This window comes from Gobius niger (genome assembly GCF_951799975.1).
Source record: "Gobius niger genome assembly, chromosome: 16".
NCBI lineage: Eukaryota > Metazoa > Chordata > Actinopteri > Gobiiformes > Gobiidae > Gobius > Gobius niger.
The window spans coordinates 30,419,836-30,447,051 of NC_136867.1; the positions used below are offsets into that span (position 1 = coordinate 30,419,836).

The following is a 27,216-nucleotide window of genomic DNA, read 5'->3' on the forward strand; positions in this document are numbered from 1 at the left end:
GAGCAGAGGAGCGTTTGTGAAGCTGTTTTTAGTGTCATTTGTGACTCTTTGTCTGTAAACTGTTGGTTAATGAGGAGGTTGTCATGGCGTTGACCCGCGCCCTGTACAGCGGGGCGTCGATGATCTTTAGTGTCGTGGCGTTTGTTTACGGCGGCGTTAGTCCCGACCCTCCTCGATGCTGTGGAAGGCGGGGCTCCAGCGGTTGTCATGGCGTTAGTCCTGACCCTCCTCCCGCGCCCGCGCCCTGTACAGCGGGGCGTCGATGCTGTGGAAGGCGGGGCTCCAGCGGTTGTCATGGCGTTAGTCCTGACTCTCCTTGATGCTGTGGAGGGCGGGGCTCCAGCGGTTGTCATGGCGTTAGTCCTGACCCTCCTCGATGCTGTGGAAGGCGGGGCTCCAGCGGTTGTCATGGCGTTAGTCCTGACTCTCCTTGATGCTGTGGAGGGCGGGGCTCCAGCGGTTGTCATGGCGTTAGTCCCGACCCTCCTCGATGCTGTGGAAGGCGGGGCTCCAGCGGTTGTCATGGCGTTAGTCCTGACCCTCCTCGATGCTGTGGAAGGCGGGCACCCAGCGGTTGTCATGGCGTTAGTCCTGACTCTCCTCGATGCTGTGGAGGGCGGGGCTCCAGCGGTTGTCATGGCGTTAGTCCTGACTCTCCTCGATGCTGTGGAGGGCGGGGCTCCAGCGGTTGTCATGGCGTTAGTCCTGACTCTCCTCGATGCTGTGGAGGGCGGGGCTCCAGCGGTTGTCATGGCGTTAGTCCTGACTCTCCTCGATGCTGTGGAAGGCGGGGCTCCAGCGGTTGTCATGGCGTTAGTCCTGACTCTCCTCGATGCTGTGGAGGGCGGGGCTCCAGCGGTTGTCATGGCGTTAGTCCTGACCCTCCTCCCGCGCCCGCGCCCTGTACAGCGGGGCGTCGATGCTGTGGAAGGCGGGCACCCAGCGGTTGTCGTGGAGACCGACGTTGCAGCCGGGCGCGTCCCGCCGGTCGCCGTGGCAGCACATCCAGTAGCCGGGGCCGTAGGGCATGGCCTGGCAGAAGGGCTTGTGGTGCCAGCGGCAGAGCGACACGTCGCCGCGGCGATGCCTCCGCTTGCACTGCTTACAGGGGTCGTCACGGTAACGGGGGTCGCAAACCCACAGGGCGTCGAGCGGCCGCGGGTCGTACGTGTCGATGATCAGGCGCAGGTAACGGCACGAACACTTGAGCGCCGCGAGGGCGCCCGTCGGCAACAGCAGCAGGATCTGCAGGAGCAGGTGGTGCGGCAGGAGCGACAGGTACGACACCTGAGGAGAGATATATATACTTTATATACTTATATATATATACTTATATACTTATATACAGGTGGTGCGGCAGGAGCGACAGGTACGACACCTGCGGAGAGATATATATACTTTATATACTTATTTACTTATATAAATATACTTATATACAGGTGGTGCGGCAGGAGCGACAGGTACGACACCTGAGGAGAGATATATACTTTATATACTTATACTTATATACAGGTGGTGCGGCAGGAGCGACAGGTACGACACCTGCGGGAGAGATATATACTTTATATACTTATACTTATATACTTATATACAGGTGGTGCGGCAGGAGCGACAGGTACGACACCTGCGGGAGAGATATATACTTTATATACTTATACTTATATACTTATATACAGGTGGTGCGGCAGGAGCGACAGGTACGACACCTGCGGGAGAGATATATACTTTATATACTTATACTTATATACTTATATACAGGTGGTGCGGCAGGAGCGACAGGTACGACACCTGCGGGAGAGATATATATACTTTATATATACTTTATATACTTATATACAGGTGGTGCGGCAGGAGCGACAGGTACGACACCTGAGGAGAGATATATATACTTATATACATATATACTTATACTTATATACAGGTGGTGCGGCAGGAGAGAAGATATATACTTTATATACTTATATAAATACTAGCGAGACCCGGCCTTCGGCCGGGCCTCGCTAGTCTCCACATTTGATATTCTGAGATTATGAGTGACTACAAAGAAATGTCCAACCCGTCACACAGTTCAGCTGTAGACCAGTGGTTCCCAACCCATTCCAAAAACTATGGCCACTACAAATGAGTAAAAGAATGAAGGCAAAAAACAATTTCAAACAAACTGCAATTGGAGTGTGTGATGCACCCGTGCTCCTTTCTTATAAACAACGACAATATTTTCGCTAAACTCAGGGAACAGGATTCAAGAGACAGTGGAATAATTATGGATAAATATTAGGGGTTCAGCTGTAACGGTTTGGGTCACGGTGCAGGACCCGTGGTTTGGTGCATCACGGTAGTGTACAATAAAAAAAATAATGAGTAGGTTTTGAACTGAAATAGCCTAATGATCGTTGTTAGACAGTATTTATAACCTTACAATAAAATTGGCAATGCTTTCAAAGCTGCTTTAGAATAAAATGTACCTCTGGGCTCACAATACGTGAAAGCAAAATAAAAAAAAAATGGTACAGCAGCAAAAAGAAAAAAGAAAAAAAACTACGCAGTGCAGGCCATGCGCTCGTTAAGTGGTAGTTTCATTGTCGCTTTTACTCACACGGAGAATAAATCAGTCGGAGCAGCGCGTGTGATTAGAGGCTCGTGTTTGAGCAGGTTTTGGGCACGCACGCACACACACACACACATACACACACACGCACACATACATACACACACGCACGAACACACACACACGCACACACACGCACACATCGCCCTGTGTGGATGCGCGCACACGCACGCACACACATACATACACATACACACACATACACACACGCAAACATCGCCCTGTTTGGATGCGCGCACATACATACACACACGCACGAACACACACACACGCACACACACGCACACATCGCCCTGTGTGGATGCGCGCACACGCACGCACACACATACATACACATACACACACACGCACACACACACACATCGCCCTGTTTGGATGCGCGCACACGCACGGCAGTCAGATCTCGTGCACTCGCGTTTTTGTGACAGCGGGTTGTCCTCGGACGGCAGCACCACCAACCACGCACACACTCAGTACTGTCGCCAGGCTTCCTGGTGTTCCCAAACGGTCTCCCATCCCAGTCCTAACCAGGCCCTTCCCTGCTTAGCTTCAAAGTCGGTAAGGGAAATAAACATGGCGGCGCCCAGGCGGCGGCCATTGAGGTTGCGTTTTCTATAATAGATACTTATATACAGGTGGTGCGGCAGGAGCGACAGGTACGACACCTGAAGGAGAGATATATACTTATATACTTTTATATAACCGCTCATATAGATACAGACGCATCTCTGGAATCGCCCATATATGGTCATGTTTGAAAACAGTTAAGGGGGAAAACAATTTGGAAAAAATGTAAATTTTCTCAAATTATCCAAAAACAACTTTAACAAACGCTGAATTATAAATATAGTTTTCTACTAAATAAAGATACAAAGACATGGGGAGGAGCAAAGTGGTTCAACAGCCCATAAATACATGAATAACAGAGAATGCTAACTTGATGCTACATGTTAGCATCGGGCTAATGCTAACGTTAGCTAGTGCTAGCTACAACTGCCGTTTTTTCACTTCTACTGAACAATCTGCTGTGAGAAAATATCCATATGGGCCTGATTCACACTTGACTTTATTTATGTGATAAATAAGTTGATATTCCACCAGAAAATGGCTAAAAAGAGGAAAATATGTTGTTTCTCTAAAGATTCTATTTCCCCCTCGGCGAAGCCACGCCCCCTTCTATGACGAGACGCCGTCTGTATCTATATAGGTGGTGAGGCAGCAGCGACAGGTACGACACACTGATCACAGGCTCACACTCGTCCACACTCGTCACAGGCTCACACTCGTCCACACTCGTCCACACTCGTTCCTCACCTGCGAGCGCGGCTCCAGCAGACTCTGCACGCGGCGCCGCATCAGCAGGAAGTCCTCTGAGGCCACTCGCCCCTCGCCGTAACGCCCCGCCCCCTCGCCGTAATGCCCCGCCCCCTCGGCGGAGCACAGGCTGAAGGCTCGCGTCGCTTTCCTCCGTCGCCTGCGGTCGGCGCCGACGTCCGACGTGGAGCGCAGCAGCACGGCCCCGCCCACCCTCGCCTCCGATTGGTCAGGGCCGAGCGCCGGGAGGGAAATCCTCGCCTCCGATTGGCCGGAGTCCGACGATGACGGAAGCTCCGGCGAATCGGAGGCAGGCGCGGGGGCGGGTTCGGCCCGAGAGTTCGTCCAATCGGAGACGGGGACCGGGCAGGACTTCCTCTTCTCTGATTGGGCGATGCGGTTCAGCCTCCTCCGCTGCCATTGGCTCTCGGGCGCTAACAGCTGGATCCTGGCCTCTGATTGGACGCTGAGCAGAGCTGGGCTGACTTTGGAGATGAACTCGATGAGGTCACGCCCACCTTTATCGCTGAGCTCCGCCTCCGTCACCGGGCAGGACCTCCTCTTCTCCGATTGGCCGAGGGACGCGGCGCCGTGCTGTGATTGGCCGACAGTTCTTTCCGATTGGACGCCGCGCGGCTCGCTCTCCTCCGATTGGACGGCGAGGTCATGAGGCTGCCGTCTCCTCTTTTCCGATGGGTCGGGGGCGGGACTTGGCGAGGGAGACCGCCGCCTCCTCGTTCGCGATTGGACGGTGAGATCCAGCGACAAAACCACAAACGAATTTCCCGCGTTTTCCCGACGAGTTTTCGGCCAATCGCAGGAGGCGGGGCTGACGGGGGTTCTCTGCTCCGATTGGACGCAGGGCTGAGGGGGCGGGGTCAGGAACAGTAAACCGGGAAGCGGCTCCTCGTGCGGCGCAGGTTTCTCCGGTTTGGGTGAAGGGAGCGTGGAGTTTTGTGGCGTTGGAGACGGTTTAGGGGCGTGTCCTGCCTCCACGACGACACGAGCGGCCGAGGCGGCGTCCGGACTCGCCGCCGCCGCCGCCGCGCTCGCCGTCTCCGTGGAGTCACATGTCCGTGAGGCGAGAGAGAGCTGGGCGAGAGACAAACATTAATATTAAACAACGACGATGAAGCGAGATTTTTACAAACTTCAGAAATAAGTAAAACTCTGCAAAACATTTGTATAAAACATTGATTTGTCTGAGAAACATAAACATCGAGTCGTTTTGCTGTAAATCTTTACATCCTGAACAAAGGGCAGAAGAAAAACGCTTTTTACACAATTTCTAACATTTTTTAAACATTGACCCCATTGTTCCACGTTTTGTTCCTCAGTTCCATATTTTTCCCCCACTTTTTTAATTGTACTTTTCCAAAATTTACCAAAAGTCTTTTTCAAAATGTTCTAAACTTTTCCAAGATTTTTAAAAATGTTCAAAGTTTTTGAAACATTTTTGGTTTGGGAATTTTCAAAATTCCCCAAATTTTTAACAGTAAAAAAAAAAAAAATCCAAAAATTGGGGAAATGTTAAAAAAAACTTTTCCAAACTTTCTCCAAAAAAATTCTCAAAAATTCTAATTTTTTTAAAACTAATTTTCAAAATGTTCTAAACGTTCCCCAGATTTTCAAAACTTGAAAAAAAAAGAAAAAAAAAAAAAAACATTTTGGGAACATTTTCTAAAAATGGGAAAAAAAATTAAAAAAAATGGGAAAATTAAAAAAATAATTTGGGAAAATGTTTGGGAAAAAAAAAAATCCCAAAATTGAGGAAATGTTAAAAAAAAACTTTTCCAAACTTTACCAAAATTTTTCAAAAATTCTAATTTTTTTAAAACTATTTTCAAAATGTTCTAAACTTTTCCAGGATTTTCAAAACTTTAAACAAACTTTTATTTTTTTGAAAATTTTCAAAACGTTCTAAACGTTCCCCAAAGTTTCAAAACTTGACCAACATTTTGGGAAAATTTTGGAAAAAGAAAAAAAAAATTGGGAACATTTTCCCTAATTTGGGGAAAATTTTAAAAACTTTCCTAAAATTCCCCCTTGCCCCCCCCATCCCCCCCAATTTTTTTGAAATTGTACTTTTACAAACTTTACCAAAAAATTGGGGAAATGTTAAAAATAAACGTTTTCAAAACATTTTGTGAAAATTTTGAAAAAAAAAATTAAAAATTTTGGGAACATTTTCCATAACTTAGGGGAAAATTTCTAAAAATTGGGAAACTAAAAAAAAAAGGGGAACATTTTCAAACCCCCCCCCCCCCCCTCATCCCCCCAGTTTTTCTGTAATTTTCCAAACTTTACCAGAGTTTTCGATCTGGCCGCCGGTTCCTGCGTTTCCGAGGCGATCGGCGTTTCCTCCGCTTGACGAAGTTCAGGTTTTGGTTCTGGCGAAGGAGGCGGGGCTTCCGTCCTGCGGTCGTGCGAAGTGGGCGTGGCTTGCGTCTTGAGGACTTTGGTGGAGAAACTGGGCTTGGCTCTGGCGTGCGGTTTGCAGACGCTGACCGAGCTCCTCCTGGTTTCCGCGGCGATGATCGCGGAGGAGGAGGGAGGGGGCGGGGCCTTGACCGGCTGCTGCTCGGCCAATAGCACGCGGCCGACCGCCCTGCGCTCGCCGTGGCCGCGCCTCCGCAGACACCGCGTCTCCAGCTTCTCCAGCTTGGCCACCATGTCCGACACGCTCAGGCTCTCGGGCTCCTCGATCGGCCGAGGCTCCGGGGGCGGGGCCGGGGCGGGGCTGAGCGCGGAGGGAGGGGGCGGGGCGCGGGACAGGGTGATGGAGGCGGAGCTGCGGAGCTTGGCGTGCGGCGAGCAGGTGACGCGCTGCTCCAGGAACGCCACCATCTCCACCACGGACATCTTCGGGTCGTCCTCGGCAACGGCGGCGGCCAGGTCAGGGGAGGCCGGGGGCGGGGCCGAGGGGGGCGCGGCCTGCAGCGTCACCGTCACGGAGGCGGGCTGGGGGAGGGGCTGGATTTGGCTGGTTCTCCTCCTCCGTTTGGCGCTGACATCCCAGCTCCCTTTGACCTGAGACACAGACAAACCGTCAGCTTTGTGGGTCTTAGCTTTCAAATGAGGCGTGGCCGAAGACTCACGGCGCGGTCTTTGTCGAGGGCGAACAGCGCGATCTTCTCCCGGACGTGTCCCGGCCGGATGACGCTCCAGACGTCCAGCGCCGCCGCCGCCTCGTCCTCGATGAGCGCCGCGTGGTTCTCCGTGCCCTTGGCCCGGGACGCCCCCCCGTGAGCGGCGCCCCCGCGTGGGCCGCAGCGGAGCGTGTTGGTGGACAGCGCGGCTAAAGGGAGGCGGTTGCTCTGGCCCCGCCTCAGGAGCGCCCCCTGCTGCAGGTCCAGGCGCAGCTCCGAGCGCACCAGCTTCGCACACGACTTCAGATGCATCTGCGAGGAGGCGGAGGCGGAGACGGAGGCGGAGACGGAGGCGGAGGCGGAGGCGGAGACGGAGGCGGAGGCGGGTCCAAAAAAAACACAAGAAACTGATTTAAAAACAAAAACACGTCCAGACAAACCACGAGAAAACCGTCCATCAAAACATCGCCTGTTTATGCTGTGAATCCAGTGACCTCTGAACTCCGCCTGAACCGAGGGGCTTTTTCATCACATTTTTTTCCATCATTTTTTTGTTGGGTATTCAACTCATTTTTGTAACTTTTTTGTCATTTTTTCTTCATTTTTTAAAATCACATTTTTGTCATTTTTTTGGTCACATTTTGTCACATTTTAGTCATTTTTACGTCAGTTTTTTAATAAATTTTTTTGTCATTTTTTTTAATCACATTTTTGTCATTTTTTGTCAATTTTTGTCAATTTTTTTGTCATTTTTTAAATCAATTTCTTGTCATTTTTTGTCACATTTTTGTCAAATTTTTGTTATTTTTTATGTCACATTTTTGGCATTTTTTAAATCACATTTTTGTCATTTCCCCCCCAATTTGTGTCAGTTTTACGTCAGTTTTTTAATAAATTTTTTTGTAATTTTTGTCATATTTTTTATCTTTTTTTTGTCAAATTTTTGTTTTGTTTTTGTCCGTTTTTTTATCAAATTTTAGTCATTTTTCATCACATTTTTGTAATTTTTTGACAAATTTTTGTTATTTTTTTTTGTCAAATTTCCATCAAATTTCTATCACTTTTTATCCAATTTTTGTCATTTTTGGTCATTTTTTATGTCACATTTTTGTCATTTTTTTAATCACATTTGTGTCATTTCCCCCCCAATTTTTGTCATTTTTAAGTCAGTTTTTTAATCATTTTTTTGTAATTTTTGTCATATTTTTGTCTTTCTTTTTTATTACATTTTTGCCATTTTTTGACAATTTTTTTTTTTTTTTTTTAATTTCCATCAAATTTCTATCAGTTTTTAATCCATTTTTTGTCATTTTGGTCAATTTTTTTAAATCACATTTTTTACACATTATTTTTCCTCCGCTGTGGCTCAGTCCGAACACTAACTCACTCCTCCGCTTGATCTAATGTTTTTAAGTCTTTACAAATCACTACAAACATCACACTGGGCTTTGAGCGTCGAGAGAAGAAAAACGAGAAATATTGAGCCCAAAACGGTTCATTATTTACTGAACGAGAAGTCGGGACAGATTTTAAAGGGTTTCCGAGTTAAAACTAAGATGGAAAAACACAAATATCAAAGTTTCCTGCGGCGTCTCCTTAAAGACATAAAAACATGACTATAAACTGGGCGGGGCTTACCTCCAGAGCTCTGCTGCTGATTGGCTGGAGTTCAGGCTGGTCCCGTTTGATTGGCAGCTTCACATTTCAAAAGCTCACCTCGACTCCGCCCACACAGGTAAAAAAAAACAAAAAAAACAGAATCAGGAAGTCCAGTCCTCAGGCTCCTCCCACTGCGGCGGCGCTGCAACAGAAGGAGGAGGAGTTTAGGACATGAGGCTGGACCAGGGCGGGGGATGGACAGACATGAGAGTAAAACTAAAACTAGGGCTTATTAACAAGTTTTTAATGTTAATTGTCGGCTAAGTATAATAAATAATCTAATAAAATAAAATCCTCATCGTCAAATGTTCCACCTGGACTCAGACGTTCTCCCACAGATGCTTCTGAACAGAACCTGTTTATAAAGCTTAACCTCTTCACCGAGCACATTTTCTCCGGTTTGGCTTTACCCAAATCTAAACGTTTACAGCCTACAGGCCAGAGTGACGCCTCATTTGAAAGCTAAGACCTTTATGTAGGTAAAATCATGAGAAACCTCAAACATCGCACTCGCACAGGAGCGCCACCTGGAGGAATGACCGGGATCATCCAGTTTCTCTACATTTTAAAGACAACAATGTTTTTATTTCTTCAAAGGTACTCGAGTACTTCTGTACTGGAGTAATCCTCATCCAAAAGGCTCATCAGTGAACTGAGGCTCAGCCCGCAGCCCGGATAAAGACCAGAGGGGGGAGTCGGGGTCGGCCCGGCTCCTCCCCAGAACCTACCGGTGCCCTCAGCTGTGAGGAAACATCTCACCTGATGAAGAGCGTCTCCAACGACCTGCTCACTCTGAGCATCCATGTGTCTAGGGCTGAAACGACTAATCGATTAATCGACGAATAAACGATTATTGAAATACAACAACTATTGTAGTAATCGATTAATCGTTTTCTGGTTCACACAGACTAAAGTGGAGCAGAAATTACATTAAAAATGTAGTATTTTTGATGAAAACCTACTTTGATTTTATATTTAGGGTCTGTAGTGTTTTGTACATTGGAAATTTCAGGAATAGAGCCTCAAAAAACATTTCCCTTTAGTTTAATCCATCAACACTTCCTCAAGCAGCGCCACTTAAGCTATAATGTGACACAAAAAATTGAAAAAATATACAATTTTCCAACACCATTCACAGCCAAGCGATTAATCGATTAATCGCAAAAATAATCGATAGATTAATCGATTACAAAATAATCGTTAGTTGCCGCCCTAGATGTGTCCTGATCACTGCTGATCACCTGCCTATTGTCCTGCTGCAGATGTGTCGTCAGATTAGAGTAAAGCGGAGAGAGATGGAATCTGAGCCTCCAGTTCATGGATTTTCCTTTTGACAAAAACAGCTTCTTTTACTCCTCGTTCAAAACAACGTTCTGCTTTTGCTTTTTCACCTGAAGATGTTGACCTGTCCGTCTCCGTGAACAACATGTTGTTCACATGTTATTCACATGTTATTCACATGTTGTTCACATGTTATTCACATGTTATTCACATGTTATTCACATGTTATTCACATGTTGTTCACATGTTATTCACATGTCGTTCACATGTCGTTCACATGTCGTTCACATGTCGTTCACATGTCGTTCACATGTCGTTCACATGTCGTTCACATGTTGTTCACATGTCGTTCACATGTTGTTCACATGTTGTTCACATGTTAGCTGGATGCAGCTCCAGGTGTTCTTGTTCCACCTGGTCTACAGCCATTGCCTTTAAAGGGTTGATCATTTTTGGCACAGCATCCCTTTAAGAGGGGCTCCTCGGGTGCCGGTCACACCCTTCAGACGGTCACCTGGAGCTGTGATGAAGGTCTGAGGACCGGAACGTGGAGCAAATCCTACTGAGCATGTTTGTAAGGTCAACATCATCATTACTCAGAGCTCAGACTCGCTGCGATTTCAACCTCCGCTCATTTTTGTCCCGACGATGACACTTTTCTTTAAAGAACCGGGTAAAATGTGCTCAGTTCGGGTGGAGGTTAAGAGGTTAAACTAAAGGCGCCTCACTCTGAGCCTCACTCTGAACCTCGCGTCCTGATTGGCCGTCACCGGTGGCGCAGTGGTTAGACTGTGTGTAAACGCGTTGATGAAGTCACTCAGAGACAGAAGATCTGATCAGGAAGAACAGACGGATCAAGATAAAGCTCCTCAAACAGACAAACGGGAACTCGTTCACACTTTCATCACTTCACAAAACAGAAAACATTCAATCAAATAAAGACAAACTTTATTAGCAAAGATTCAAACTAAGGACGTTTGTCTGACGGCTCCATAAACGCCTCTTTGCCTCTCACCCATTACTGCCGTGTTGCTGATGAAGCTGAAATGTAATAAATGGGAAGCAGGACGTTTACAAGCGTCTGGACCGGGTTCCAGTCCAGGCTGCTTTAATAATAATAATGTTTACCAACCCCTTAACTCCCGCCTGAACCCAGAGGATCTTTTTCCTCACGGCATCAGATTTTTTGTTGGGTATTCAACTCTTTTTGTCACTTTTTTGTCACATTTGTCATTTTTTCTGTGATTTTTTGTCAAAATGTGTTTTTTTTTGTGTCATTTTTTTGGCAATTTTTTTATCACATTTTTATCATTTTTTTGTTTTTTTATCACATTTTTGTCATTTTTTTGTTTTTTTATCACATTTTTGTCATTTTTTTTGGTCATTTTTTTTGTCACATTTGTTTTTTTTTCTGTGATTTTTTGTCAAATTTTGTCATTTTTTCATCCATTTTTTGATCACATTTGTCATTTTTTCGTCAATTTTTTGTCAAATTTTTGTTATTTATTTGTCAATTTTTTTGATCACATTTTTGTCTTTTTTCTTGTTTTTTTGTCACTTTTTTGGCAATTTTTTTATCACATTTTTATCATTTTTTGTTATTTTTTGTCACATTTTTTATCACATTTTTGTCATTTTTTTGGTCATTTTTTGTCACATTTGTCTTTTTTTTTTTTTTTTTTTTGTCACTTTTTTGTCATTTTTTGGTAATTTTTGTGCCCTTTGCTATTTTTTTCATAAATTTTTCATCACTTTTTTGTTTTTTTTGTCACATTTCCATCCTTGTTTTCGTCTCAGTTTTGTTGCTATTTTCTCACCTTTTTCCCAGAAGCTTTTGGATTGGGGTAAAGCCAAACTGGAGAAAATGTGCTCGGTTCAGGCGGGAGTTAAGGGGTTAAAGTATTTCCCCCGACGGCTCTTTGAACTGAACGGATCCCAGAAAAGAGCCATGAATCCCGTCACGTTAGTTTTGATTGACTTTCGCTTCTGTCTGATCCGTTTCCTGTGTTTCCTGTGTCGTGTTTGCGGTGAGGCACTTTCGGCTCTAATGTCATTAATCACTAACTTAATCAAGTCATTATGGATGAACCGTTAACCGCCGGGCGCTTCAGAGTCGCCGTAATAATCAAACAGTCGTCGCTCTTTAGATCCAGGTGTCGGTCCAGAGTCAGGATTAAAGGACTTTGATTTGAACCCATGTTGTAAATGTGCAGATCCTCCACATTATGGTTCCGTTTCCTGGTTCTAAAGAGCCTTTATTTGTTCTTAATCTGATTCATTTTATTTGAGCCATTTCATTTTTTCACTTTGTTTTTTAACCCCTTAACTCTGAACGGAGCTCATTCTCTCCAGTTTGGCTTTACCCTAATCAAAAAGCTTCTTGGGACAAAAGCATCAAAACAGCCACAAAAAATGAGAAGAAAACAAGGATGTAAACGCGACAAAAAGTGACAAAAATGTGACAAAAATGTGAAAAAAATGTGACAAAAATTCACTAAAAATGTGACAAAAATTCAACAAAAATGTGACAAAAATGTGACAAAAATTCAACAAAAATGTGACAAAAATGTGACAAAAATTCAATAAAAATGTGACAAAAATTCAACAAAAATGTGACAAAAATGTGACAAAAATTCAACAAAAATGTGACAAAAATTCAATAAAAAAGTGACAAAAATTCAATAAAAATGTGACAAAAATTCAATAAAAAAGTGACAAAAATTCAATAAAAATGTGACAAAAATTCAATAAATAAGTGACAAAAATTCAATAAAAATGTGACAAAAATTCAACAAAAATGTGACAAAAATTCAACAAAAAAGTGACAAAAATTCAACAAAAATGTGACAAAAATTCAACAAAAATGTGACAAAAATTCAACAAAAATGTGACAAAAAAGTGACAAAAATGTGATAAAAATTCAACAAAAAAGTGACAAAAATGTGATAAAAATTCAACAAAAATGTGACAAAAATTCAACAAAAATGTGACAAAAATTCAACAAAACAAAAAAACAAATGAGGTGTTACACAGGCCTATATAAAGGCCAAAGAGGACAGAATACATTTGGTTCAGGCGGGGGGTAAGAGGTTTAGAATTATATGTCTCCATTTCTCACGGTGTGACTCGAGCTGGGGTCACGAACCCCTGTAACTGTTATAATGGGGGTCCAAAAGGGTTGAGAACCACTGGCTTAAAAATCCACTTGAAAATGGACTTGGTCAAATCGATTCATATTTTCAAAAAATGATGTTCAAATGTGCCTCAGGTTCCTCAGGGTTTGTTTGTTTAACAATCTTTGTTGCTCAGTGACTTTTCAGTTAGAAAAAAGGTTTGTCTTTGCACTTTTGTTTATGTTGATGCACTTTCTATAACCCCTTAACTCCCGCCTGAACCAAGCACATTTTCTCCAGTTTGGCTTTACCCCAATCCAAAAGCTTCTGGAAAAAAGCTGTGGAAATAGCAACAAAACTGAGACGAAAACAATGATGGAAATGTGACAAAAAAGTGACGAAAAGTTTGACAAAAAAGTGAGAAAAATTGATGAAAAAGTGGCAAAAATGTCACAAAAATGTCGCAAGAAATGGACAAAAAAAATGACAAAAATGTGAGGAAAAAATGACAAAAAAATGACAAAAATGTGAGGAAAAAATGACAAAAAAATGACAAAAATGTGAGGAAAAAATGACAAAAAAATGACAAAAATTTGACCAAAAAAATGATAAAAATTTGACAAAAAAATGACAAAAATGTGACAAAAAAATGACAAAAAATTGACAAAAAAATGACTATAATGTGATAGAAAAATAACAAAAAATTGACAAAATTTTGACTAAAATGTGACAAAAAAATGACCAAAAAAAGACAAAAAATTTTACAAAAAAATAAAAAAATAACAAAAAATTGACAAAGAAATGACAATAAAGTTTTAAAAAATGAGTTGAATACCCAACAAAAAAATGATGGAAAAAAAATCTGATGACGTGAGGAAAAAACCTCTCGGTTCAGGCCTGAGTTAAGAGGTTAAACACAATAAATACATATAAATCGCCCAGCTCTAGCACAGCTCTCAGAAACAGTATAGTTAAAGCACTGGTATGGAAGAAAAGGAGTAAAGTAATGATGAAGTACTGATCACAGTATTATGGATTCTCATAATATTACAATACGAAGTATCTGAGGAAAACACTTTGCAGTTTGACGTTTTAAACCCAGAACTAAAGTGATGAAAACATAAGAAATCAATGCAAACTCTCCCTCACGCTGACCCCCCCGTGCCCCCCCCCCCCCCCCCCCCCCCCCGGTCCTGTCAGTCACTGCTGAGTTCGCATTCCCGAGGCTAACAAACAGCTAACCCCGCGTCCCCCTGCTCCCTCTGCGGCCTTTAGCTCCACAAACCCCCGCTGACAGCCGCCCCTGGCCCGGCCCGGACCGAACCCCCGCCGCCTGGCTCCGGTTCCGGCCCGGTTTGACCCGATTCCCCGCAAACAACAGCGGGGAAACGAGCCCAAAACATCCGCAAACCCCGCTCTCTCTAACGCCTGGGCATTCCGTCCGCGGGCGCTAAAAAAAACGCTGCTTCTGCCCCTGAAAACAGCGACAAGAGGCACAAAACTAAGCGAAACTAAGACTTATTTCACCATCAGCGCTCACGTGTTTCAGGAATAACGAAGCTTCGCCGAAGAACCTCCCCAAATCCGGCTGGACTCGGGACGAAATGCCAAACGCGTACGGAGTGGAACTGGAAAAGTCGGAAAGTTTGCTAGGCCTGAGCAGCCGCTGTAAACACGGACATTTCTCACTCTTCCGCCTCCAAACGACACTTCAGCGGCGACGTAACCGCGGACGTACCGGTCAGAGGGGGGGCCGGGCAGGTAAACCACCGTTAAACGCCCGGTTTTCAGCGGTATTTTCGGGGTTTAGCAGCTCTCGCGGCGCAGGCCCAGGTCACACTCACCTGAACCAGGAAGCTCGGGCTTTTCGGGCTTTTCCGGTAAAATCCGGGTGTTAAAGTTTCCCCCCGCGGCTCCCGGGACGAGGCGGGGTCCTGTAGCCGTCCTCCGAGCGCTGGTTCTGGGGTAAAAAAAAAAACAACGAGAGGCAGAAAGTGTGGGAGCTTCGCGAACTCAGCGCCGAGCTGCTGCTGAAGAAACTACTGACGCACGGCCAGCTGGAGGCGTCATGGCGTCATCAGCACGCACACCGGAAGTGGCTTTGAATGTTTACAGTGACCATCCAGTATCTTTTCTGGTACTGTAATTTTTTTTTAATTTTTTTTAAATTATTTTTATTTTTTGATGTAAATCTTCAATATGGCTCGTCACTTTTTTTTTTTTTTTTTTATTTACAAAAAACTCTCGTTGGGAGATAAAAGTGCAGAACATATACAATTTAAATAAAACAACATTTCTATAAGAAAATAGAAAACGAAAATTGAAATAAATAAAATAAATTAAGTGTTATATTAGGAAAATGATATTTAGTCATAATTTTTCACCTCATAATCCAACTCTGTGGAACAATAGAACGATTTTAATTAATAGAAAATCTATATTCATACAAAACTGGTTCGAGAAAAACATAATTTTTATAAGAGAGTTAGTGGATAAAAATGGTAATTTTCTAAATTTCTCTGATTTTCTGGACAAATATAACCTAATCTGCGAAATCAATTCCACAGTCTTTGATTCAGTTAAAGGGGGGTATTCTGCAAAATGTACTTTTTCAAGCTTTCCATCATGTTATTCTGTCACTCCCTCATTAAAAACATGGCTGAAGTGTTGCCTTGGCACATTCACGTATTTCTGAGTAATCTGTAAAAAACGTAAGTTGACTTCTGCAACTTACGTTTTTTCCGCAATCGGCCAAAATGTCGGAGATTTTTCCCATTGACTGCATTGTCTGCATTTTATGCAATTTCTGCACTTTGTGCAGGTTCAGCTTCTGCAACTTGTGGGTTTTGAGAAAAAATTGTCCTTCTGCAGTTTTCCAGTTTTTTTATACGAGAGTTTGAAATGTTTGCATTAGTGTGTATGTGGGAAATCCAGCCAATGGGGAGACTCCGCCTTTCAGCCATTTGTGCTTCTGCCAATCAAGCCCTGAGGCCATTTCAACAGTTTGACCAGTTTATGGAATATAAAAGTTTATGCAATATTAATAATTTATGCAAAGTAACCACTTTATGCATTTTATACAGTTTATGCAACATGACATTTTATGCATTTGACCAGTTTATGCAAATTAAGCAATTTATGCAATTTGAACAGTTTATGCAATTTCTGCATTCGCTTCTCGCATTTCCGCAGTCAATCGCAATGGTGCAGCCATTGCATTTCTAGTTTTTTTTGTAATTTTTTGCCACTTTTTCATCAATTTTTCGTCACGTTTTTGTCACATTTCCATCATTGTTTTCGTCTCAGTTTTGTTGCTATTTTCTCACCTTTTTTCCAGAAGCTTTTGGATTGGGGTAAAGCCAATCTGGAGAAAATGTGCCCGGTTCAGGTGGGAGTTAAGGGGTTAAGGCCATTTATGTTGTATATATCATGTACATTCTGCAAAAATGTCAAATGTAAACGGTCTACAAGACAAACTAAACTCTCCCCTCCTCGTTATATATTTTATTACTGTTTTTGTTTTTGTCTTTTTTTGTTGTTGTTTTTCTCTCTCATTTTTGTATATTTGTTTCTTTGACATTTGTTTTTGTATATTAGTTACGGTATATGTTTTATATTACTTTTGAAAAAAATGAAAAAAAATCCACCAAAACTCCGAGATCTGACCCAAAAATATATCTTTATTGCAGAAACTGCAGAAAACAGGTACATTTTAGAGTTAGAAAGTTGAAAGAATCATTTGCATATGTTTATGTGTTCGATCTGAAAGTGAATTCAAAGCTGTCGCTCCATCAAGAGAAAAGTAAAGGCTCAGAGAAGGTCGAGACTAAACCACCGGGTCAAAAACACACATTTCTGTTTGGACTCTGGCAGTGAAACGTGTGATTTCCACATGTTCTGCATCTGGTTCTGGATCTCCTCTGGATGTTCTCGCCGTCGCCCTGATTTGGGAGCAGGTCCTGGTCTCACGGGTCAGTCCACGCTGAAGTGGGACAGCGTGATGTCGTTGAACACGCCTATCTGCTTGATGTCCCGCGGGTTCACGTTCCTGTGCCTGAACTCCGGCAGGTGCTGGCCGTTCGCCGTGACTTTGAACCCGGACCGAGTCACCTCCACCTTCATCTGCAACAGAGGAAACAGTCATGTGAGCAGGGAAAGACCTGTCCGGAGCTGCCCGTGGAAAAATAGATGTGTTTCTGGCGCCCTCTGCAGGTTGGAGCCATTATCTACATGGAGAGGCTGTTTACTGACACAGATTAATGGCACATCAGGGCAATAACACGTAGTTACAATGGTTTGATCTAAACAAACTCTCAACGAATCTAAGTAAAACAAAATACATTATCTTTGGAAACAGAAACATGAGTGATCGTTACAACTCTAAAAATAAATGATACAGAAACTGAACGAGTACATTTGTAGGAGTTTCCATTGATGGTAAACTGGAATGGAAATCTCATATAAGTAAATTAAAAACAAAATTAGCAAAAACCGTTGCTGTAATTGGCAAATTGAAAACTGTACTGGATAAAAAATCTCGTCTGTCACACTGCAAAACGTGCCCGACTAAAAACAAGGAAAAAAATCTTAAAATAAGACATTTTGTTTGGAAAGAGTTCTGCCAATGGGGTCAGGGTTTTGTTCTTGCTAAGAATTCTTATTTCTAGAATATTTTCCCATCATAAAACAAGAAAGAAACACTAAATTTAAGCAAATAAATAACTAGAATTAAGCAAAATGTCCTCAGAAAATGGAATAATTTAAGGAAAACATTCTTATTTAGTGAAAAATTGTGGATATTTTACTTAAATGTTGCTTGATTTAAGTAAAATGTTCTAAATTACACACATTTTTGAGTAAAATGTTCTTAATAAAAACTATTATTTAATGAAGATATTGCCCATCTCCAGGATGTGGAGCAAGAATGGAATGTATTTTCTCTCTGTGAGAATCAGTTCTTACATTAAGTTATTTTTTCTTAAAATAAGAAAAAATATTCTTTGTCTAAAAGATTCAAAAAGTTTTTCTTTCTTGTTGCAAGAAAAATTATCATGTTTTTAGTAAATTTATCTGAACAAAAAATGGCTGGATTTTATTTCCTAAAATAAGATTTTTTTTCTCAAGAAAACTTTGCTCAGTGAGACTTTATTACTTTTTCGGGAAAAAAAAAAAGAACTTATTTCTTAAAGTCAGACATTTTTCACTTGTCTAGAATCCACTTTTTGCAGTGTAATGTATAACTCCCTCAGACTTCCTCACCTAAACTATGGCCTGGAAATATGGGGAAACAATTATAAATCCAATTCTCATCCTATTTTCCTGCTCCAAAAAAAGGCAATAAGAATCATCACTAAAGCAGATTTCTATCACTGACGAACCCTGTCTTTGTAGAGCTGAGCCGCCTGAAAATCCATGATCTACAAAGCATATCATAACCTTCTCCCTCCTCCAGGAGCTTTTTGAACACAGGAAAAGTCAGTATAACCTCTGAGGAACTGCTATTTTCAAAAAAGCAAGAGCTAAAAAGAATAAAAAGAGTCGCTGTGTTTCTGTGAGAGGAGTTAATCAGTTCAAACTGTCCCAAACAGTCAAAGCTTCAAAAAGTGGTTTAAAGATACTAAAATTCAAGATTATATAAGTTTAGGATGAATAAATAATGATGACATGATTTAGTTTCAACTAAATTAACATAAAACAAATGTATGTAACATATTTTATACATATTTGTTGGAATATTGAAATATATGTGACTAACTCCAGATACAGGCTTATTTCTCTTCTGTTTGATCATTATTAATGTTTTGTTTTTCTCTGGTGAAGTCTGTAAACTGGGTTAGGGCGTGATAAGTTTCACTTCAGCCTAAACACTTTCGGTCGTGTTGTACACAAAGAATTGGAAATGTTTTTACGTTTAAAGGAATGAATGAACTGACCGAATAAACTACTACTGCTACTGCTACTACTACTGCTACTACTACAGCTACTGCTACTACTACTACTACTACTACTACTACTACTACTGCTACTGCTACTACTACTGCTACTACTACTGCTACTACTACTACTACTACTACTGCTACTACTACTGCTACTGCTACTACTACTGCTACTACTACAGCTACTGCTACTACTACTACTACTACTACTACTACTGCTACTGCTACTGCTACTGCTACTGCTACTACTACTGCTACTACTACTACTACTGCTACTGCTACTGCTACTGCTACTGCTACTGCTACTGCTACTGCTACTGCTACTGCTACTGCTACTGCTACTGCTACAGCTACTGCTGCTACTGCTACTGCTACTGCTACTGCTACTGCTACTGCTACTGCTACTGCTACTGCTACTGCTACTGCTACTGCTACTACTACTACTACTACTACTTTGTGAGGGCGTTCGATGGTCTGACAGTTGAGCGTTCACAAAAGCCCCGCCCCCTTAAGAAATGTTTGTCTCTGTTTGGTGCCGTCCCGGCTCCATCTCCCCCAGATCGACTCTAAATGTGCCTCATGTGGAATCAGGAAAATCCACTGGGCCATGAAAAGGATTCTCTTTGGTCCTCATGGAGCTGATAGGGCTGTAACACCACCAGGGGACCACCAGGGGCCACCAGGGTAAACAGGGCTCTAATGTGGCCCAGGACCTCGTTTAAAGCTTAAAGCCTAAATCTCTGACTGACCGGAGGAGCTCTGCAGAGGAGTCGTTCTGGGAGTCGTAACTTGTAGGGAGGCACCGATACCACTTTTAATAAAACCGATACGAGTACTTTGATTTAAGTATTCGCCGATACCGAATACCGATACGAGTACAAGGCATTTACTTAAACGTTCTTACTTTTTTCACAGCAGATTGGTTTGTAATTAGTTAATTTACTCATGTACATTTCCTTAAGTAAAGTCGGCGACACATTTAAGAGCCGTTATATTAGAATTGTGCTGATGCCATTTATGTATTTATGTCTCTGTCCATCACAGACAGAAAAGCCCATGTCCTAAAGCTCCCAATGCCTGAGCTTTATTCATTTATGTGTTTTTATTTAACAATAGTATTGAGATGTTTCTTAAATGGTCTCTTTTCGTCTTTACTTCAGCTCCTGTAGATTTTCTTGTGTGTTTGTAGTAACTTAGCGAGAAGCTACAGCGTTTTCATTGTTCTGCTGCAGCTCATTTTCCCTCAATATAAACATGCTGTATGTCTTTAATCTGGATTTTCTGAGGACTTTTTAGTCGCTGGGTTAGTTTTTCAGATGAATAAACCCCTGGGCATAAAACGGCGTCAGAATGGCCAAAACTGTTAGCCGCGAGTTAGCATCGTTAGCCTGTATGTTGTAAGTAAGTAAGTAAGTACTCTGGTTTAGAGAGCGCAGTCTGTAATAAAGTCAGCTCTATGTGGATTATTGTGTTTACACTAAACTATTCTCCAGTTTGTTGCTTCTTGGTATTGGTTTCTGGTATCGGGACCTCATGAATGAGTACGAGTACAAGCTTGTGGTATCGGTGCATCCCTAGTAACTTGGCTCTAAAGTTTGCTGTTTTAGAGCTGGTTGATCAGCAGAAACAAGCCTCGCTCCGTTCCTTTCCATGGCAGGAGATCTGCCGGTTTGCAAAAGGTCAAGAAAGTCTCCTGGTATCGGTTGGAATCAGATATCGGCAGAATGTAGATACTCAAAGCCCTAATCTCAGCAAAAAGCCGAATCAGTGCCTCAGTCTCTAAATCAGGGGTGCCCAAAGTGGGAATTCATTCTCAATGGCAAATATACATGCAGTACACTTTTTGGCCACCAGCGTCAAATTGGGGGCGCTGTTTCACTCCTTTTGCAAAGTTAAGGAAACACTGTTCTGGTGTCTTGTTTGTCAGTCATAGAGCGTTACAGCATCAGCTTCCCAACTGTTTCCAATTTTATTGCAAAGGTCGTTGACATGTATGACTTATAAAAGATTTTATGCTGAACTGACACTTTCAAATGGATCTAATCTGGCATTTTCTTTGACTTAAAGAAATGACTGAGGTGAAGTCACTGTAGGTAGATATAATTAAATGCAAATGTAGACAAAAAAAGAAAATAAAGTAACTATTATTATTTGTAGTTATATATGTTTCACACTAACATCGCCGTGTTTGGCCCTCGACCCTTAGGCACTTTTTCGTTTTGGCCCTCGGAGACAAAAGGTTTGGGCACCTGCTCTAAATACTGAGTAAAAAGTTTCTCCTCACATCGAAGTTCTGCCCCGCGGTGAAGGGGAAGTGTCCGTCTCGCTCCTCTTTGCCCCACTTCTGCCCGACCATGCTGTTCCGCACCACCACCTTCTGCCCCCCCTCGTTGAAGCGCGGGTTAAAGTGGAAGGCGATGTCAGAGGCCCTGCAGAAGTCGATGGTGAACCTGGAGGAACAACACACATGATCACACGTCCTCCAGCACAGACAGCAGTGGCAGGGCATCTGACTCAACACTGGCGGGGCATCTGACTCAACACTGGCGGGGCATCTGACTCACATCTTGGCGTTTCGCTTCACCGTCCCGCGGATGGAGATGGTTTTGTTCTCCAGGCCGTAAGGAACTGGATGGCTCAGCGGCAGCATCTGAGGAGAGAGAGGGTTCACTGTTAACCTCTGACCACCCGCCGAAACCCAATGCACGCGGTCCTCTTTCGCTATAGGCCTGTGTAACACCTCATTTGAAAGCTAAGACCCACAAAACGGATCTATTTCCTCGCGTTGTTGCTGTGTTGTGTCACCTTGTTTTTTACCTTTGTTTTTTTTAATTTTTGTTACTTTTTTGTCATTTGTTGGTTGAGTTTTTGTGACTTTTTTGTTGAGTTTTTGTCATTTTTTCCATCTTTTTTTAAATCAAATTTTTGTCATTTCTTTGTCACATTTTGTCACATTTTTTCTCTTTTTTTTTCATTTTTTTGTCAATTTTTTACCAAATTTTTGTGACATTTTTGCCACTTTTTCATCAATCAAGTCACTTTTTTGTCAAATTTTTTGTCACTTTTTTGTCAAATATTTGTCATTTTTTTCAGCAATTTTTCATCACTTTTTTGTCACATTTCCATCATTGTTTTCGTCTCAGTTTTGTTGCTATTTTCACAGCTTTTTTCCAGAAGCTTTTGGATTGGGGTAAAGCCAAACTGGAGATAATGTGCTCGGTTCAGGTGGGAGTTAAGGGGTTAAGGTGTCTAATCTGAGAGGTGCCATAGGACCCTTTTACAAGCATGTCAATATATTATAACGAAATACTGTGTAGTGAATATTAAAGATTATATTCAACAACAACAACAAAAGAAAATTTAGCTTTAATCTGATTACTGGTCAGTTTACTCGCGTGACGACACTTTAACGGCTCCTTCCTGGACTTTCCTGTCACCTGACTGAGCCGCCATGACGCTCGTTACTGAGGAAAGTCATCAGATCAGAGTCATTTGTTTCTAAGTAACTTGTCACTGGCATCACTGGTCAACAAATCCTCCTGTTTTACAAAAGGAACAAACAGCAGCAGTTCAAACTCAGGGGACAGTGAGAAACATGGAGCTCACCAGGTTCATCTGAGGGGCCACGGGGAAAGAGGGAGCAGTGGGACCAGGGGCAGGAGAGGGCCACCCGGGTCCTGAAGGTCCTGAAGGTCCTGAGGGCTGAGTGGGCCCTGAAGGAGCAGAGGGCCACCCCCCGGGTCCTGAGGGCTGACTGGGCCCTGAAGGAGCAGAGGGCCACCCCCCGGGTCCTGAGGGCTGACCGGGCCCTGTTGGGGCACCAGGCCATCCCCCGGGGCCTGAGGGCTGACTGGGCCCTGAAGGAGCAGAGGGCCACCCCCCGGGTCCTGAGGGCTGACCGGGCCCTGTTGGGGCACCAGGCCACCCCCCAGGTCCTGAGGGCTGACCGGGCCACGTTGGGTTGGGCGGCTGCTGACCTGAGAACAAGAGGAAGAAGAATGACTTGATCAGAACGACTCCTCCATCATCTGTGGAATAACTGCCATAACTTAAAAGAGGCGACACAACCCCTCCGACACGAGCAGGTTGGTGAGAGCTCTAACGCCAAACCCACCGTGATAAGGAGCGTCCGAATTGGGCTGTCAGTTAGGAAGGAGTTAGGAAAAGGAGCCTCAACTATCATAGCCAATTTAGCATAGTGACCTCTGATGCTAACTATCATAGCCACTTTAGCATAGTGACCTCTGATGCTAACTATCATAGCCACTTTAGCATAGGGACCTCTGGTGTTAACTATCATAGCCACTTTAGCATAGGGACCTCTGGTGCTAACTATCATAGCCACTTTAGCATAGTGACCTCTGATGCTAGCTATCATAGCCACTTTAGCATAGGGACCTCTGATGCTAACTATCATAGCCACTTTAGCATAGGGACCTCTGATGCTAACTATCATAGCCACTTTAGCATAGTGACCTCTGATGCTAACTATCATAGCCACTTTAGCACAGGGACCTCTGATGCTAACTATCATAGCCACTATAGCATAGTGACCTCTGATGCTAACTATCATAGCCACTTTAGCATAGGGACCTCTGGTGCTAACTATCATAGCCACTTTAGCATAGTGACCTCTGGTGCTAACTATCATAGCCACTTTAGCATAGGGACCTATGGTGCTAACTATCATAGCCACTTTAGCATAGTGACCTCTGGTGCTAACTATCATAGCCACTTTAGCATAGGGACCTCTGGTGCTAACTATCATAGCCACTTTAGCATAGGGACCTCTGATACTAACTATCATAGCCACTTTAGCACAGGGACCTCTGATGCTAACTATCATAGCCACTTTAGCATAGTGACCTCTGATGCTAACTATCATAGCCACTTTAGCATAGGGACCTCTGGTGCTAACTATCATAGCCACTTTAGCATAGGGACCTCTGGTGCTAACTATCATAGCCACTTTAGCATAGGGACCTCTGATACTAACTATCATAGCCACTTTAGCACAGGGACCTCTGATGCTAACTATCATAGCCACTTTAGCATAGTGACCTCTGATGCTAACTATCATAGCCACTTTAGCATAGGGACCTCTGGTGCTAACTATCATAGCCACTTTAGCATAGTGACCTCTGGTGCTAACTATCATAGCCACTTTAGCATAGGGACCTCTGGTGCTAACTATCATAGCCACTTTAGCATAGTGACCTCTGGTGCTAACTATCATAGCCACTTTAGCATAGGGACCTCTGGTGCTAACTATCATAGCCACGTTAGCATAGGGACCTCTGGTGCTAACTATCATAGCCACTTTAGCATAGGGACCTCTGATGCTAACTATCATAGCCACTTTAGCATAGGGACCTCTGGTGCTAACTATCATAGCCATGTTAGCATAGGGACCTCTGGTGCTAACTATCATAGCCACTTTAGCATAGGGACCTCTGGTGCTAACTATCATAGCCACTTTAGCATAGGGACCTCTGGTGCTAACTATCATAGCCACTTTAGCATAGTGACCTCTGGTGCTAACTATCATAGCCACTTTAGCATAGGGACCTATGGTGCTAACTATCATAGCCACTTTAGCATAGTGACCTCTGGTGCTAACTATCATAGCCACTTTAGCATAGGGACCTCTGGTGCTAACTATCATAGCCACTTTAGCATAGGGACCTCTGATACTAACTATCATAGCCACTTTAGCACAGGGACCTCTGATGCTAACTATCATAGCCACTTTAGCATAGTGACCTCTGATGCTAACTATCATAGCCACTTTAGCATAGGGACCTCTGGTGCTAACTATCATAGCCACTTTAGCATAGGGACCTCTGGTGCTAACTATCATAGCCACTTTAGCATAGTGACCTGTGATGCTAACTATCATAGCCACTTTAGCATAGTGACCTCTGGTGCTAACTATCATAGCCACTTTAGCATAGTGACCTCTGGTGCTAACTATCATAGCCACTTTAGCATAGGGACCTCTGATACTAACTATCATAGCCACTTTAGCACAGGGACCTCTGATGCTAACTATCATAGCCACTTTAGCATAGTGACCTCTGATGCTAACTATCATAGCCACTTTAGCATAGGGACCTCTGGTGCTAACTATCATAGCCACTTTAGCATAGTGACCTCTGGTGCTAACTATCATAGCCACTTTAGCATAGGGACCTCTGGTGCTAACTATCATAGCCACTTTAGCATAGTGACCTCTGGTGCTAACTATCATAGCCACTTTAGCATAGGGACCTCTGGTGCTAACTATCATAGCCACGTTAGCATAGGGACCTCTGGTGCTAACTATCATAGCCACTTTAGCATAGGGACCTCTGATGCTAACTATCATAGCCACTTTAGCATAGGGACCTCTGGTGCTAACTATCATAGCCATGTTAGCATAGGGACCTCTGGTGCTAACTATCATAGCCACTTTAGCATAGGGACCTCTGGTGCTAACTATCATAGCCACTTTAGCATAGTGACCTCTGGTGCTAACTATCATAGCCACTTTAGCATAGTGACCTCTGGTGCTAACTATCATAGCCACTTTAGCATAGGGACCTCTGGTGCTAACTATCATAGCCACTTTAGCATAGGGACCTATGGTGCTAACTATCATAGCCACTTTAGCATAGGGACCTCTGGTGCTAACTATCATAGCCACTTTAGCATAGTGACCTCTGATGCTAACTATCATAGCCACTTTAGCATAGTGACCTCTGGTGCTAACTATCATAGCCACTTTAGCATAGGGACCTCTGGTGCTAACTATCATAGCCACTTTAGCATAGGGACCTCTGGTGCTAACTATCATAGCCACTAGCATAGTGACCTCTGATGCTAACCATCATAGCCACTTTAGCATAGTGACCTCTGGTGCTAACCATCATAGCCACTTTAGCATAGGGACCTCTGATGCTAACTATCATAGCCACATTAGCATAGGGACCTCTGATGCTAACTATCATAGCCACTTTAGCATAGGGACATCTGATGCTAACTATCATAGCCACTTTAGCATAGGGACCTCTGATGCTAACTATCATAGCCACTTTAGCATAGTGACCTCTGATGCTAACTATCATAGCCACTTTAGCATAGTGACCTCTGATGCTAACCATCATAGCCACTTTAGCATAGGGACCTCTGATGCTAACTATCATAGCCACTTTAGCATAGGGCCCTCTGATGCTAACTATCATAGCCACTTTAGCATAGGGACCTCTGATGCTAACTATCATATCCACTTTAGCATAGGGACCTCTGGTGCTAACTAACATAGTCACTTTAGCATAGTGACCTCTGGTGCTAACTATCATAGCCACTTTAGCATAGTGACCTCTGGTGCTAACTATCATAGCCACTTTAGCATAGGGACCTCTGGTGCTAACTATCATAGCCACTTTAGCATAGGGACCTCTGGTGCTAACTATCATAGCCACTTTAGCATAGGGACCTCTGGTGCTAACTATCATAGCCACATTAGCATAGGGACCTCTGGTGCTAACTATCATAGCCACTTTAGCATAGGGACCTCTGGTGCTAACTATCATAGCCACTTTAGCATAGGGACCTCTGGTGCTAACTATCATAGCCACTTTAGCATAGGGACCTCTGGTGCTAACTATCATAGCCACTTTAGCATAGTGACCTCTGGTGCTAACTATCATAGCCACTTTAGCATAGGGACCTCTGGTGCTAACTATCATAGCCACTTTAGCATAGGGCCCTCTGATGCTAACTATCATAGCCACTTTAGCATAGGGACCTCTGATGCTAACTATCATAGCCACTTTAGCATAGTGACCTCTGATGCTAACTATCATAGCCACTTTAGCATAGTGACCTCTGATGCTAACTATCATAGCCACTTTAGCATAGGGCCCTCTGATGCTAACTATCATAGCCACTTTAGCATAGGGACCTCTGATGCTAACTATCATAGCCACTTTAGCATAGTGACCTCTGATGCTAACTATCATAGCCACTTTAGCATAGTGACCTCTGATGCTAACCATCATAGCCACTTTAGCATAGGGACCTCTGATGCTAACTATCATAGCCACTTTAGCATAGGGCCCTCTGCTGCTAACTATCATAGCCACTTTAGCATAGGGACCTCTGATGCTAACTATCATAGCCACTTTAGCATAGGGACCTCTGGTGCTAACTAACATAGTCACTTTAGCATAGTG

General features: G+C 43.4%; 2 protein-coding genes across 2 annotated transcripts in view; both read right to left on the bottom strand.

Annotated features, from left to right (window-relative positions):
* Positions 1-861: 861 nt before the first annotated feature.
* Positions 862-14,927, bottom strand: LOC306976403 (uncharacterized protein). Its single transcript, XM_079574320.1, has 7 exons — positions 14,909-14,927; positions 8,650-8,812; positions 7,021-7,323; positions 6,230-6,952; positions 4,441-5,014; positions 3,923-4,398; positions 862-1,287 (listed from the first exon to the last, which is right to left on the bottom strand). Exons 3-7 carry the CDS (start codon positions 7,321-7,323, stop codon positions 871-873), a joined length of 2,493 nt encoding a protein of 830 aa, XP_079430446.1. The 5' UTR covers positions 8,650-8,812; positions 14,909-14,927; the 3' UTR covers positions 862-870.
* Positions 14,928-16,739: 1,812 nt separating this feature from the next.
* The window catches only part of LOC306976110 (uncharacterized protein), a 29,252-nt gene continuing 18,775 nt past the window's right edge, over positions 16,740-27,216 (bottom strand). Inside the window, exons 4-7 of the mRNA XM_079573972.1 lie at positions 22,607-22,977; positions 21,565-21,650; positions 21,285-21,450; positions 16,740-17,186 (exon numbers count right to left, since the gene is read on the bottom strand). Of these exons, the coding sequence (XP_079430098.1) occupies positions 17,037-17,186; positions 21,285-21,450; positions 21,565-21,650; positions 22,607-22,977 (773 nt within the window). The 3' untranslated portion in view covers positions 16,740-17,036. The remainder of the gene's footprint in view (positions 17,187-21,284; positions 21,451-21,564; positions 21,651-22,606; positions 22,978-27,216) is intronic.

Bases quoted from the DNA above. Each gene is read 5' to 3' on its own strand.
- LOC306976403 (XM_079574320.1), bottom strand. From the start codon at position 7,323: ATGCATCTGAAGTCGTGTGCGAAGCTGGTGCGCTCGGAGCTGCGCCTG. The intron at 6,953-7,020 runs GTGAGTCTTCGG...TCTGTGTCTCAG, and splicing joins CCCTCGACAAAGACCGCGCC to GTCAAAGGGAGCTGGGATGT. The intron at 5,015-6,229 runs GTAAAGTTTGGA...TCTCTCGCCCAG, and splicing joins CGGCCAGATCGAAAACTCTG to CTCTCTCTCGCCTCACGGAC.